The sequence below is a fragment of the Salvelinus namaycush genome, chromosome 31 (assembly GCF_016432855.1).
Source record: "Salvelinus namaycush isolate Seneca chromosome 31, SaNama_1.0, whole genome shotgun sequence".
Taxonomy (NCBI): Eukaryota; Metazoa; Chordata; class Actinopteri; order Salmoniformes; family Salmonidae; genus Salvelinus; species Salvelinus namaycush.
In genome coordinates, this window is record NC_052337.1 from 41447673 (window position 1) to 41462400 (window position 14728).

Consider the following 14728-nt stretch of genomic DNA (forward strand, 5'->3'; position numbering starts at 1 on the left):
TTTGTTCTTAACTGACTTGCCTAGTTAAATAAAGGTAAAATAAATTTTAAAAAATCCACTGCATCTTACTATTAGAAGCTTGGCCTTCTTCTCCTAAGTACTTACTTCACATATGAACTATGCTGTACAGTACTAAAAAACTCGAAAAAGGAGAGAAATTGCACAATATTTCACACACCAAATTAATCTGGAATTACCGTTATTTATATTTGGAAGCTATGGATTCAGAGTCTGTTCACCACTGGCAGAGCAAACAGAATCACATGGTGCCCCAAATCAAAGTTTGTGTCCCAAATGACACCCTATTCCCTATGTAGTGCACTTATTTTGACCAAGGCTAATGGGTACACTCTAGGGAATAGGGTGCCATTTGGGAGACTGATAAAGTAGACGTTAATCCATCGGCTTACAGATGACTGACGTCCCCCTCCCTTTGATTCTAAGTCTGGGTAAGGCTGGTGGATGTGGAAAGGCTAGTAGCTCTGACTGAGGCATTTACACTGAGTGTACAAAACATTATGAACACCTGCTCTCTCCATTACATAGACTGACCAGGTGAATCCAGGTGAAAGCTATGATTCCTTATTGATGTCTCTTGTAAATACACTTCAATCAGTGTAGATGAAGGGGAGGAGCGGAGACACGTCAGAGAAGGATTTTTAAATGTGTGCCATTCAGAGGGTGAATGGGCAAGAAAGGTCCGGGCTCTTGAAGGTCCCCAAGAATTCAGTGGCTTCTATCATTCTTAAATGGAAGAAGTTTGGAACCACCAAGACAGGGAGGTGACCAAGAACCGATGGTCTCTCTGACACAATTCCAGAGTTCCTCTGTGGAGATGGAAGAACCTTCCAAAAGGACAACCATCTCTGCAGAACTCCACCAATCAGGCGTCTGTGGTAGAGTGGCCAGACAGAAGCCACTCCTCCATAAAAAGCACATGATAGCCCGCTTGGAGTTTGCCAAAAGGCACCTAAAGGACTCTCAGACCATGAGAAACAAGATTCTCTGGTGTGATGAAAACAAGATTTAACACCTTGGCCTGAATGCCAAGCGTCACGTCTGGAGTAAACCTGGCACCATCCCTACGGTGAAGCATGGTGGTGGCAGCATCATGCTGTGGGGATGTTTTTCAGCAACAGGGACTGGGAGACTAGTCAGGATCGAGGAAAAGATGAACGGAGCAAAGTACAGAGTGATCCTTGATGAAAACATGCTCCAGAGCGCTCAGGACCTCAGACTCACCTCAACTTCCAAAAGGACAACGACCCTAAGCACACAACCAAGACAACGCAGGAGTGGCTTCGGGACATGTCTCTGAATGTCCTTGAGTGGCCCAGCCAGGGCCCGGACTTGAACCTGATCGAACATCTCTGGAAAGACACTCCCCATTCAACCTGACAGAGCTTGAGAGGATCTGCAGAGAAGAATGTAAGAAACTCCCCAAATACAGTTGTGCCAAGCTTGTAGCGTCATACCCAAGAAGTCTCAAGGCTGTAATCGTAAAGGTGCTTCAACAAAATACTGAGTAAAGGGTCTGAATCATTTTTATAAATTTGCAAAAATAAAAAATAAACAGTTTTTGCTTTGTCATTATGGGGTACTGTGTGTAGATTGATGAGGGGGAAAAAACAATTTCATTTTTGAATAAAGCTGTAACAAAATGTGGGAAAAGTGAGGGGGTCTGAATAGTTTCCGAATGCACTGTATGTGCTTGATTTAGCTTGCCTGGTTTAATGGACCAATAGAATAGCCTCAAAACTGTAAACCCCACCTATCTGGCACTCCCAGGGCAGGCTAAAGATAATCTTGGTTAAGTTCTGGATCCATACATGTTAAGAGAACAGAGAGAACGAGGATCTGAACCGGGACGAAGAGCTTCACCCTCTCTATTTTTTCAAATTACGGGTAAGTCTATGTGCCAAATGTCCCTTCCCCTTCCGGAATTCAAAGATACTAACATCTGCGAAATCGTGATTTGTCCAAAGCACTGGAACAAATGCTGCTCGTTATCTCACGCATTCCATTGTATCATGACAGATCTACAGTACCATTTCTGTTTACATAGTCTGTCCACGAGAGATTAGGCAAGAGCAAACACTCAAAGTATTTGAAACATTTTGAATAGCATTTCAACCCAGGTCTGGTGTTTTTCCATTCCTCTAATGAGGGAGAAGTAGCAGTCTGAAGCAGCTGGGTTTTCCTACCTACAAATAATTGGCTGTTGAGTTGCAGATGGATGTGACCGTCGGCGGGGGCCTTCTGTGTGGCGCACGGGAAAGCGTCCACACACAGTGAAGCCTCTTTCACGTTCCGCTCCGCTCGAACGCGGTGCCACCTGTCGTCGTTTAGCGCCATGCCGCCCGTCTCCACACGCACCTCAAAGGGGCCATTGCCCACATCAAACGAGAAGACGACCTCCATCGAAGCTGTGGGAGGGAGGGAGAGAGGAGGATGGGGGAGAGAAGGAGAGATGGTCAGACACACCAGATGAGTAGCATTTGGATGGGTGGTTAAATATCCCACTAGCAGAGAGTAGCAGCAGAGCTTTTTACAGCCAAATAACTATCAAATGACACCAAAACTAAAACCCCTGGACATCTCGATATTTTCCCAGACATTTTATTTCCGATGTCTATAAAAATCCTCATCTGGCCCCTGCGAGGGAAACCTGACAACATAACTTTCACTGCTCAGACAAGATCATATGACTTTCTTTTATTTCATTTTTTCTGTGAAGCGTTGTTGATTGAATGTGGTGGTTGCTTTGACCTTGAGTATCAACAGAATAAAGAAATATGAGGTGTTGTCATGCCAATACCAGTACAAAGTGGCCTGACAACATTGTCTTCCAGTTCTACTCTCCCCGAGATCTATCATCACATGCATACACTGAGTGTACAAAACATTAGGAACATGTCCTCAGAACAGCCTCAATTCATCGGAGCATAGACTACAAGGTGTCGAAAGCATTCCACAGGGATAATGACCCATGTTGACTCCAATAATTCCCACAGTTGTCTCAAGATGGTTGGATGTTCTTTGGGTAGTGGACCATTCTTGATACACACCGAAAACTATTGAGCGTAAAATGCCCAGCAGCGTTGCAGTTCTTGACACACTTAAACCGGTGCGTCTGGCACCTACTATCATACCCCGTTCAAAGTCACACAAAGTCATCCATGTGTCAATTGTCTCAAGGCTTAAAAATCATTCTTTCACCTGTCTCCTCCCCTTCATCTACACTGATTGAAGTGGATTTCACGTGACAACAATAAGGGATCATAGCTTTCACCTGGATTCACCTGGTCAGTCATGGAAAGAGCAGGTGCTCCTGATGTTGTGTACAACACGCACATCCAAATCATAATTTACAACAAAAACATCCATTGCTGACCTGGCAGTTGGCTCCACTATGCAGTAGCTGTCTGTCTTTTTCCCCCCTTGAAAACATTTGTCAGGCATTTTTCATTCATTCAGCGCATATGTTCATACAGGGCTGTGTAATTGATGCTCCTCCTGCCTGCCCATCTGTAGGATGATGGGATCTTATCTGAATGGATCATGTTAATGAATAGGATTTTGGAAGAGCTCAGGGCAGCACACAAACACGCACACGCACACACACACACACACACACACACACACACACACACACACACGCACACACACACCACTGTGCATAGGAAGCTGAGGCCAGGGCCAGAGTTTGTCATCAAACACTTCCCTGGTCTGCATGGCGGCGACAAAGACTCTGTGAAAAAGCTAATCATCTATTCTGATCTCTTTAGTATTCACTGCACAGCTAGCTTCCCTTTCTGCCTCTTAAGATGACACACACACACATACACACCAATGCCAACGCACCCACAAGCACACACCTTGTCTGAGGGAATGTGATGGCAACGGTAAGGTTAAAAACAGCATCCACATGCACAGTTCAATAAATTAGGGGGTGAATGTATATATATATATAAATTGTTCTATTTCCATAGGATATACTTTGATTAAGCCTGAAGAGTCAGCTGTGCAACCTTTACTAGTCTACATGGATGCTCAATCGATAACATGGTATGGCTGTGACCTCACAACAATAGACACGTCTCTCTGTACAATAGGTACATGTCATGCCGTGTCCCCAGTAATTCAGTATAGTGGGATTCAGGGGCTTTAATCAAGCTCTGTGAAGTCAGTGATGTGTACAGATATAGGATCGTAATTTGATCACCCTGTCGCAGGAAAACAATCATGCAATGCAGGAAATGTTAAACTTGTAGTGTATTTGAGGTTTAAAAAGGCTTCTGAAGTTTAATTCCCATATTGAAATTTCAGGCTTGATTTTCACTTATGAAAATGTATCAATAATCCACATTCATTATAATCCACATAATAATTCACATTTTCTGCGGGATAATTATTCTGCTGTAGAAAACTGGCTCAAATTAAGATCCTACATCTGAAGAATGGGTCATTACAGCACGAACATACCCCTACACCCTGGAAGGTCTCTCTATGCAGGCCTCCCATCCATCACCCCTGGCTATTGTCTCTATAGACAATAACATCTAGCACCGCGACAACAATGTTAACATTCTGCTACAGATGTCCCAAAAAATCAGTCCTGACAATACAGAATAGAAAAGGCTTCTTCCCTCCTAAGTCGGCATCCTCCAATCTCAAAGGCTCATGGGGATTCTACCAGAGTGTGGATTAGTTGTCATGGGACCAGGAGAAGGCATATGAAACAATAACAGTCACAGCGCCAGACCATAATTTAGAGACAAAACTTCTTACTCCGGACCCATAATAATGCAGTTCTATCTAAACAGGAGTCAACATAAATTAAGTATATCAGCGCCAAAGTCTGTGTTTCGCTTTAACAATGGCAGTCCCATAATTTCCCCAAGGAGAGTATGCTCATGATGTCTGTGTAGCGCCACAGACTCTCTCTATCATATGTCGTCTCAGAAAAGGAGTTTCACGCTTTACCGCTGCTTTACAAATAGACCAATATTTTATCTTTAAAAAGCACCGTTCAGAGTATTAGAGCTTTACAATCTCTGCAACTGCAAATATCTCTGACAATGAGCTGCCCTAATAAGCCAAATCATGTTCAATGCCATGGAGAAAGATGATGTGCTGCATTCAAGCCAAATAATATTGTAAGAATATTCGGAGATGTGTATTGCATTCAAGCTTAATCATTTTCTAACATCATGGTCGAAGAGGATGTGCATTGCATTCAAACTAAATCAAGCTAACACCATTCCAAGATGTTAAGGCCTTATTGCATTCAAGCTAACTTGTGCCTAACACCTTTGGAAGATGTGTATTGCACTCAAGCAATTGTAAGCCAAATTCAGGACCTATTACTTTCAAGATGAATGCCATGGTCAGGTCTCTCCACAGAAGTTCAGTGAATTTTAGTGAGTGCAGCTTTTCCTTTCCCGGTCTATATGCCTTTTGAACCCCGCACCGAAACACTTGATCATGAACCATAGAGTCAAGCATTCTCTCCACAGTGCTATCATCCACTTTACTTACAGCTGAGTTCAACCCGTATGAAGTCTTTAATGCCCAGGTTTTCCAGGAAGACCCCTGAAGAGGCGGTGGTTTTGAACAGGAAGGAGATGTCTGCACTCAGCTCTCCGTGGAACGTGGGGAAGTGCAGGTACGACGTCTCTTTGTTGAAGAACGCTGCGTTCCAGAAGTTCTCTAAAAAAAAAACGAGGCAAATAATACATATTAATTACAATTTATACTGTTTATACTTTTATACAGTTATGAGTTTTTTGCCTTCTATGCTGTTGCACATATTGTATGTACCAATCCTTGAGCAAAAGGTTGCTAATTGTAAAAACGGGTCTAAATAGACTGAGAATGAAATAAGAGTAAACTGTCCCCAACTCAGTCCATTATAATGATCCATTGAGACTGTCAGGCACATAAACAAGCCAACCGTTTCTACTAATTAGTCTTAATAATATTCCACCATCGTTTTCCCCATTTATGTCTACTTTACTAAGAGTAATATTTGTAGGTAACCAAGGCTGCAATTAGGAATCACAAAGAGATGGGGATTATTTCATTATTGTGTGATTAACAACAACGACTACCTACTGCCATCAGCATAACAACATAAAAGAGAGAACATTATTGTTTTTGTAACAATTCTGCTAATGTGGTATTTCCCTACACATAATTAGATTACGTGCATAACCAGAGTGCGAGAGGAAGAGAACGCCGCATTGCCATCAAACAGGTGTGGAACGAATGACTGAGCTGAGTACTCAGTAAAGCAGCTGGTCGTCTATTGCTGTGCGCAGGTCGTTTATCTGCATTTGTTTGAGTCACAGCCTGTGTGTACTGCACATACTCCATTTCCATATAGGACATAATGGACAGATAGACTGACATATCAAAAGCAAGCATACAGTATTCAGTATGACCCAGTCAATGTATCTGGGGAGGGTCAGCAACAGAGTAAATAATAGACTGATACAGTAAAATGACTGATTGAAATTATACTTACTATCTAACCCACACACAGTAAGGCACTGTGTGCCACAATGTTTGTGCTATCCAATAGATAATTGGGAGTATAGATAGTCACACACTCTATCTTTATTATTTTATCACTTGGTACTTACTGTCGCCATGACATCTAAGTGGGCTGACTCTATAGGCTGCCTCTGATTCAGGTCTCTGTATATCCCCCACCACCACCCATCTGACTGGTAGATTCTCCTTATGGATGAGCAGGCCAGAGTCAGCAGCCCTGTTGGAAATCAGAGCAGGTTTGCGTTTTTCATCATCAATCTTGTTCCGCAGGTAGAGTGGTCACTAGCTGGCACAACCACAAAGTCATAAAGTCTGATTTTAAACCTAACCATAACCTTAACCACACTGCTAACCCTAATGCCTAACACTAACCAAATTTTTGTTTTCCTGAGTTTTTACAGTATAGGCAATTTTGACTTTGCAGCTGGCCTATCTAAGGGAAAATCGCTTAGTTCACCCTCCAGCATAATAAACGTAAACTTGCGAAATAAGAGAGGAGGGATGCCTTACAACAACAGTAACAACGTACAACGTAAAAAAAAAAATGTTGGTCCGTCAGACCTGTGTTCAAATAGTACTTGTATCTCGTATCTTTTAAATACACTGAACAAAAATATCAACACAAAATGCAACAATTTCAAAGATTTTACAGTTCATATAAAGAAATCAGTCAATTGAAATAAATAAATTAGGCTGTAATCTATGGATTTCACATGACTGGGAATACAGATACCTTTAAAAAAAAAAGTAGGGGCGTGGATCAGAATACCAGTCAATATCTGGTGTGACCACGATTTGCCTCATGCAGTGCGACACATCTCCTCGCATAGAGTTGATCAGGCTGTTGACTGTTGCCTGTGCCTCCTCTTCAATGGCTGTGCGAAGTTGCTGGATATTGGCTGGAACTGGAACACACTGTCGTACATGTCGATTCAGAGCATTCCAAACAAGCTCAATGGGTGACGTCTGGTGAGCATACAGGCCATCGAAGAACTGGTAAATTTTCAGCTTCCAGGAATTGTGTACAGATCCTTGCGACATAGGGCTGTGCATTATCATTCTGAAACATGAGGTGATGGCGGTGGATGAATGGCACAACAATGGTCTTCAAGATCTTGTATCTCTGTGCATTCAAATTGCCATCGATAAAATGCATTTGTGTTCGTTGTCCGTAGCTTATGCATGCCCATACCATAACCCCACCGCCACCATGGGGCAATCTGTTCACAACGTTGACATCAGCAAACCGCTCGCCCAGACGACGCCATACACACTGTCTGCCATCTGCCTGGTATAGTTGAAACCGGGATTCATACATGAAGAGCACACTTCTCCAATGTGCCAGTGGCCATCGAAGTTGAGCATTTGTCTACTGAAATCGGTTACGACGCCGAACTGCAGTCAGGTCTTGACCCTAGTAAGGATGACGAGCATGCAGATAAGCTTCCCTGAGATGGTTTCTGACAGTTTGTGCAGAAATGTTTTGGTTGTGCAAACCCACAGTGTAGTCAGCTGTCCGGGTGCCTTGTCTCAGACCATCCAGCCGGTGAAGAAGCCGGATAGGGAGGTCCTGGGCTGGCGTGGTTACACTGACAAATTCTCTAAAACGACATTAGAGGCGGCTTATGATAGAGAAATGAACGTTCAATTCTTGGGCAACAGCTCTGGTAAACATTCCTGTAGTCAGCATGCCAATTGCATGCTCACTCAAAACTGCAGACACATGTGGCATTGTGTTGTGTGACAAAACTGCACATTTTAGAGAGGCCTTTTATTGTCCCCAACACAAGGTGCACCTTTGTAATGATCATGATGTTTAATCAGCTTCTTGATATGCCACACCTAGAAAATATGCACAATATTTGAGAGAATGAAGCTTTTTGTGTGTATGGAACATTTGTGGCATCTTTTATTTCACGTCATGAAACATGAGACCAATACTTCACGTTGCGTTTATATTTTTTTTAGTATACTTTAGATGCAACTGATTGACCTGGTTTAATGGAACCAATGAAATAGTCCCAGAAGTGCAAACCTTGCACATCTGGCACCACCAGGCAGGCTCAATCAAGCACTCAAAGTATTTGAAAGAAAACAAAGAATTATTTGAACTACAAGAGGTTGGTGGCACCTTAATTGGGGAGGACGGGCTTGTGGTAATGGCTGGAGCGGAAAGAGTGAAATGGTGTCAAATACATGGTTTCCATGTGTTTGATGCCATTCCATTTGCTTCGTTCCAGCCATTATTATGAGCCGTCCTCCCCTCACCAGCCTCCACTGATTTTAACCCATGTCTGCAGTCCATAACAACTTTAGAATAGGAAATAGAAAAGGAAATTGTGCAAATACTAACAACCATCATCCAGATTATGTTTAATTTTACTTTCAGATGCTGTTTAAGTTCTTGCAGGCTTATAACACTGTTGCGGGGGCTATACAAATGATATCTAAAAATATAAATGCCGGTGAGAGAACAAGGCCCTTTCTAAATAAGATTAAATATTGAATGGTGAATCTCAGTCAGTAGAGTTCATATAGAGTATAACTGCATGGTATACTACAGCCTGTTTGGGCAGGGAACCAAACAGTACATAGGAAAGAGGGTAAGGGAGGAAAATACATAGGAAAGAGGGTAAGGGAGGAAAATACATAGGAAAGAGGGTAAGGGAGGAAAATACATAGGAAAGGATGGGGTAAAGGAGCGGAAGAGTAGTGGTGATTGCCATTCAGAAGAGGAGGAAGAAATAAGCAAAGTGAGCGAGAGAGAAGAAGAGAGGGAAAGAACGAGGAAAAAAGAGAGAGAGCGAAGGAACAAGGGAAAAATATAGAGAATGAGAGTCGTATTGGTGATGGTGTTGTACCATTCTTTGCGGTCAGCGTCACAATTGCAGTAGTGGTCTGAGTCGATGCAGTTACCCTGAAGACCGCAGCCACACTGCTGGCTCCCTGGTATCGCCCCGCCCCAGTACGTTTGGGGCTCGTCTGTACGTCCCACCCACCAAGTGAACGGAGATCCATCTGAGACACACACACACACACACTTATTCAAAAACCCTACAGACTCCAAAACTCTTTGGGCTCTAATGTAAAAACATTAAGCTCGAGGTATTGCAAATGTCTTCTAAACAGATCGGACAAGATGTGTTTTACCTAGAGACCAATATGTGCTATTTGCAATGGCAACACTGATGATATATAACATTTACACTTTCCACAAAAAGACAAGAGGAACAAGAGGGGAGCGAGAGTGTTTTATAGAGAATGGTTAAGTCACCAGTTTCGGACCTCCACAAAAAAGCAGTATAGACTCCAAAGTGCTTCCAACACTTGTCTGATCACGCTCCCCTCATTATTCTTCATTTGACATTTTCCAGCATGATTTATTTAGCTTTGACATTGTTTTCCTCTTCTCTCAGTCAGCCTCTACAGTAACGAGACAGCTAATGGACAGCAATTACTCTGTGAAGCTGTGCGTTGCCTTGTTTCATGTTCATTTGCAGGTCTAAAATAGTAATTACAAGGTTGACAAAACTACAAATGAATACCACATGGCAAACACCAACGACACACCCCCCCCCCCCCAAAAAAAACACACTTAAAAGCTAACTCACTCAGTGCATGAACATGTAACATTTCCAGAAATTGTGAATATTCGATCACAACACAACGGTGTTCGGCCTACATACATTACTCAAAGATAATCGATCTCCCCTCCAAACCTAGATTAGTTTGCAACAAAGAGCATAATAATCAAATTGTGACGTCTGCTTAAGCTCTGCGTGTGGCGTGCAGCACTCCCTCTCACAGGGTGTCTCCCAAATGGCACCCTATTTCCTATATAGTGCAGTACTTTTGGCCAGAGACCTATGGGCCCTGATAGGGAAATAAGGAATAGGGAGCCATTTGGGACGCATGCAGTGACTCACAGCCGACCGAGTGAGCAGCTTTTTAATCATCCTGACCTTTATGGCTGGCTGGGATCAATACTGTTAATAAAAGGGCTTACCTGGTGTGTTTAAGAGGCGTGACTTTCTACAGTGGTAGAAGACTTCCTGCTCGCAGTGCTCTGCCTGGGTAATTATGGCCCCGAGCTGTTCCGCATCGGCCGAATAGTTAAAATAGGCTAAATGCTGATTTATCCCAGAGGAGGCCTTTAATTTGGTTAGCTCCGTGTTATTGTGTTGGATCACCATCCAAGTTTTATCTGGAGGAGAATAGAGAGAGAGACAGAGAAATGGAGGGAACCCCGAAGATCATTTTACATCATTATGCAAATGTTAATGATAACAAAGACACTCGGAAAAATAGGGATGGGGTGGGTGGGAAGATGAGATGATTCCGATAGCTGCTGGTGCCAGCCCTGAAGGATTGGAATCCTGTCAGATGATCTGGGATCCCACCCAGAGATTCAGATCCAGTTTCAGAGTGTTTAATAGTCACATGTAAGTGGTTGCAGGTGTGATTGCAGGGTACATGCAGGACTAAGTGAAATAAAATAATGAAAATACGAATAGTAAACAACAATAGAAATAGAAATAGCCCTATATACGTACATCATAACAACTGTAGCAGTGATGAATAAATAAATGTCCATTGGGGTGGAGGCAGATTAAAGACTGTTGAGGGGGTGTGGGGGAATTACCATAGGGGGAGCAGCATGACCATTGAGGGGGTGTGGGGACCAAGTGAAATAAAAACAATAACAAATATTTTTTTTAAATCAAAACTATACATATTGACACCCGCATCAGTGATTAATGTTGTTGGGGTGGGGGCAGAGTAAAAGTCTGTGGGGGGGGGGGGGGGGATGTCCCTAGGAGGAGCAGCAGGTAAGGTAAGTCAGGGGTTCCCAAACGTTTTCACTCGGTGGAGTAGCGTGGCTATTCAGTAACCTGATGGTCTGAGGGTAGAAACTATTGGCCAGTCTTCAAGTTTTTGCCATGATGCTCCTGTACTGCCCGCGTCTCAGTGATTGAAACGAGGAGAACAGAGCATGAGTTGGGTGACTGGGGTCCCTGATGATCTTTTTGGCCTTCCTGTAACACCTGGTGTAGGTGTCCTGTAGGGAAGGCAGGCACACACCCCCTGAAGCTACAGCTCACAGCTCAGTTACTTACTGAGAGCCATCAACTGCACCCTAAACATGTCGGTCTGTTTCCATCAGTGAGAGAGATAGCTAAAGTACCACTGGCTGGCAATAAGCCAGTACCATACGCCAGTGTAGGTGGCCATTTAGTTGTACCCCACTTTGCTGCTATAACAGCCTCCACTCTTCTGGGAAGGCGTTCTACTAGATGTTGGAACATTGCTGCGGGGACTTGCTTCCATTCAGACACTAGCATTACTGTGGTCGGGCACTGATGTTGGCCGATTAGGCCAGTCTAGCAGTCGGCGTTCCAATTCATCCCAAAGGTGTTTGATGGGGTTGAGGTCAGGGCTCTGTGCAGGCAAGTCAAGTTCTTCTCTTCAGTAAGGTTATTCTAATGCCAATGTTTGTTGATGGAGATTGCGTGGCTGTGTGCTCCAATTTACATTTCTACTGAAATAGCCACACCCATTGGGTGTCCACATAATTTTGTATATATAGTGTATTTGAGGTTTAAACAGGTTTCAGAATTTTGTAATTTCCACTTTGAAATTCCAGACTTGATTTGTATGTATCAACCCCAACAAAAAATGTATTAATTATAACCAACAGAATAATTCAAATGTCCTGTTGCTGCAGGATTATTTTCCTGCTAGCAAACTGGCTCAAATTAAGATCCAACATCTGTATAAATTAGGCAATGGTAGAAACTAATAGAACAGTCACAGTGCTGCCAGTGGTTATGTATGCAATGTACTAATGTATGGAGAAAGGTAATGTATGCAGGGAAACCCTAACTAGTCATGCAGTGGTCATAATGTATGCATGGAAACCCTACTGTAGCTCATCATCCAGTGGTTTAATTAGCTCTGAAGTTTGTGTGAAAATCCTTTGTTACACAGAGACTGCCACCAAAACTCCAACATCCAAAAGTTGATAATGAAACAATATTTCTAACATAAAGAATGTGGGAAATGGTCAGTGGGGATAAAGAACAGTCCTGTAAAAGTGTTTGTTATTTTGTGATAAATCATAATCATTAAGGATGGTATAACTAAATAACTGTATCTCTGAGGGTGTACACATTCTAGTTGTCAGGTTTGCATCTAAATGTTGTATAAAATATATGATTAAGTATGACAATACTTTGTGAAGATAGCAATGTGATTTTAGCCTTCTAAATGAGATGATGGCTTTTCATATAAACCTGGGCCCAGTCGGTAACCACGCCCACGTGAGCACAGACATTGTGTCGGCGTGATGGAACGCCCCTAAGACCAGAGTGCTTAAAAGGACTCGCTAACAAAATTAACATTAGACCAAAACATGCCGGATTGCTGCCGGCGTGTAAAGTGGTCCTAGCTGTACCCTAAATAATCAACTATTGAGCCCAGAGAAGTTGAAATGGTTAAAAAGATTAGACCAAACATTCACAGTCTGCAGCCGTGCATGTAAAGTAGTCTCGGACATTTGACCAAAGACGAGAGGGAAGACAGATCCCTCTCACCACCGTGTGGTACATCTGAAGTATCTATTCTAACGAACACTCAAGAACAAAAGAAGCCTTCAACTAAGAAGGAAATTGTGACCTCTGGTGGACAACCAGAGACTTACATCAAACCACTTCCCATAGAACCATCGAGTTCAACAGAGAGACGACAAAGACATCTATGAGTAAATATATACATTGCATTTAATTTCCCGAATGAGCGGTCGTTCATGTGCAAAGCATTCATATTCCCATGGGCGTAGCTTCTAAGTGTATGTATGATAAGTTGAGTCTCTTTGTCTCCCCCTCTCCTTACATACCCCTCCCTTTCCATTGTGTAACCAAACAGTCATGCTTTTGTTAGTCCACTAGGGAAATGTTTTCATTGTATTATGTATGTAATCAATAACCTATGCTGTGTGTTTACGTATTCTGTGTGATGATTTAGTTAGTTAGTAAATATTTAATTAAGCCATTTTGTGTATTTCTGATTCATCACCACTTAGGTTAGGGTTTGTGTAGATATCCAAGAATTGTGCAATGTTCAGAATGAGACTAATGATAATAAAAAATATACTGTTATTGACGTAAGAGATATTTTTATATTTTTAGAGTTTAAGTCGGGAGATAGTAACTCGTTAAAGAACTTTTCCCGTTGTGCCCCAAATTCCTAATGAGTTAATTGTTACATGATTCATTTAATCGAGTATCAATTAAACATAGTAGGTAATTATTTGATAAATAGCAGTCATCACATTAATTAATGATAGTCACATCACCACAACATGTTTATATGCTATCTGGAACAGGGGGGCCTCGAGGGGGACCCCAAATCTCCGAAACCAAAATTATAATAATATATATATATATATATGTATATAGTACATAAACTCAGCAAATAAAGAAACTTCCCTTTTTCAGGACCCCGTCTTTCAAAGATAATTTGTAAAAATCCAAATAACTTCACATATCTTCATTGTAAAGGGTTTAAACACTGTTTCCCATGCTTGTTCAATGAACCATAAACAGTTAAATAGCATGCACCTGCGGAACGGTCGTCAAGAAACGAATAGCTTACAGACGGTAGGCAATTAAGGTCACAGTTATGAAAACTTAGGACACTAAAGAGGCCTTTCTACTAACTCTGAAAAACACCAAAAGAAATACCCACAGGGTCCCTGCTCATCTGCGTGAACGTGCCTTAGGCATGCTGCAAGGAGGCATGAGGACTGCAGATGTTGCCAGGGCAATAAATTACAATGTTCATACTGTGAGACGCCTAAGACAGCGCTACAGGGAGACAGGACGGACAGCTGATCGTCCTCACAGAGGTAGACCACGTGTAACAACACCTGCACAGGATCGGTACATCCGAACATCACACCTGCGAGACAGGTACAGGATGGCAACAACAACTGCCCGAGTTACATAAGGAACACACAATCCCTCCATCAGTGCTCAGACTGTCCGCAATAGGCTGAGAGAGGCTGGACTGAGGACTTGTAGGCCTGTTGTAAGGCAGGTCTTCACCAGACATCACCGGCAACAACGTCGCCCATGGGTACAAACCCACCGTCGCTGGACCAGGCAGTACT

The 14728-nt window shown here is 42.6% G+C and overlaps 1 protein-coding gene across 1 annotated transcript in view; it reads right to left on the minus strand.

Annotated features, from left to right (window-relative positions):
- LOC120025627 (contactin-associated protein-like 4) overlaps positions 1–14728 on the minus strand; it is a 155183-nt gene that overhangs the window by 38197 nt on the left and 102258 nt on the right. Inside the window, exons 13-17 of the mRNA XM_038970173.1 lie at positions 10565–10762; positions 9420–9576; positions 6648–6775; positions 5542–5712; positions 2205–2426 (exon numbers count right to left, since the gene is read on the minus strand). Coding sequence (XP_038826101.1) covers positions 2205–2426; positions 5542–5712; positions 6648–6775; positions 9420–9576; positions 10565–10762 — 876 coding nt within the window. The remainder of the gene's footprint in view (positions 1–2204; positions 2427–5541; positions 5713–6647; positions 6776–9419; positions 9577–10564; positions 10763–14728) is intronic.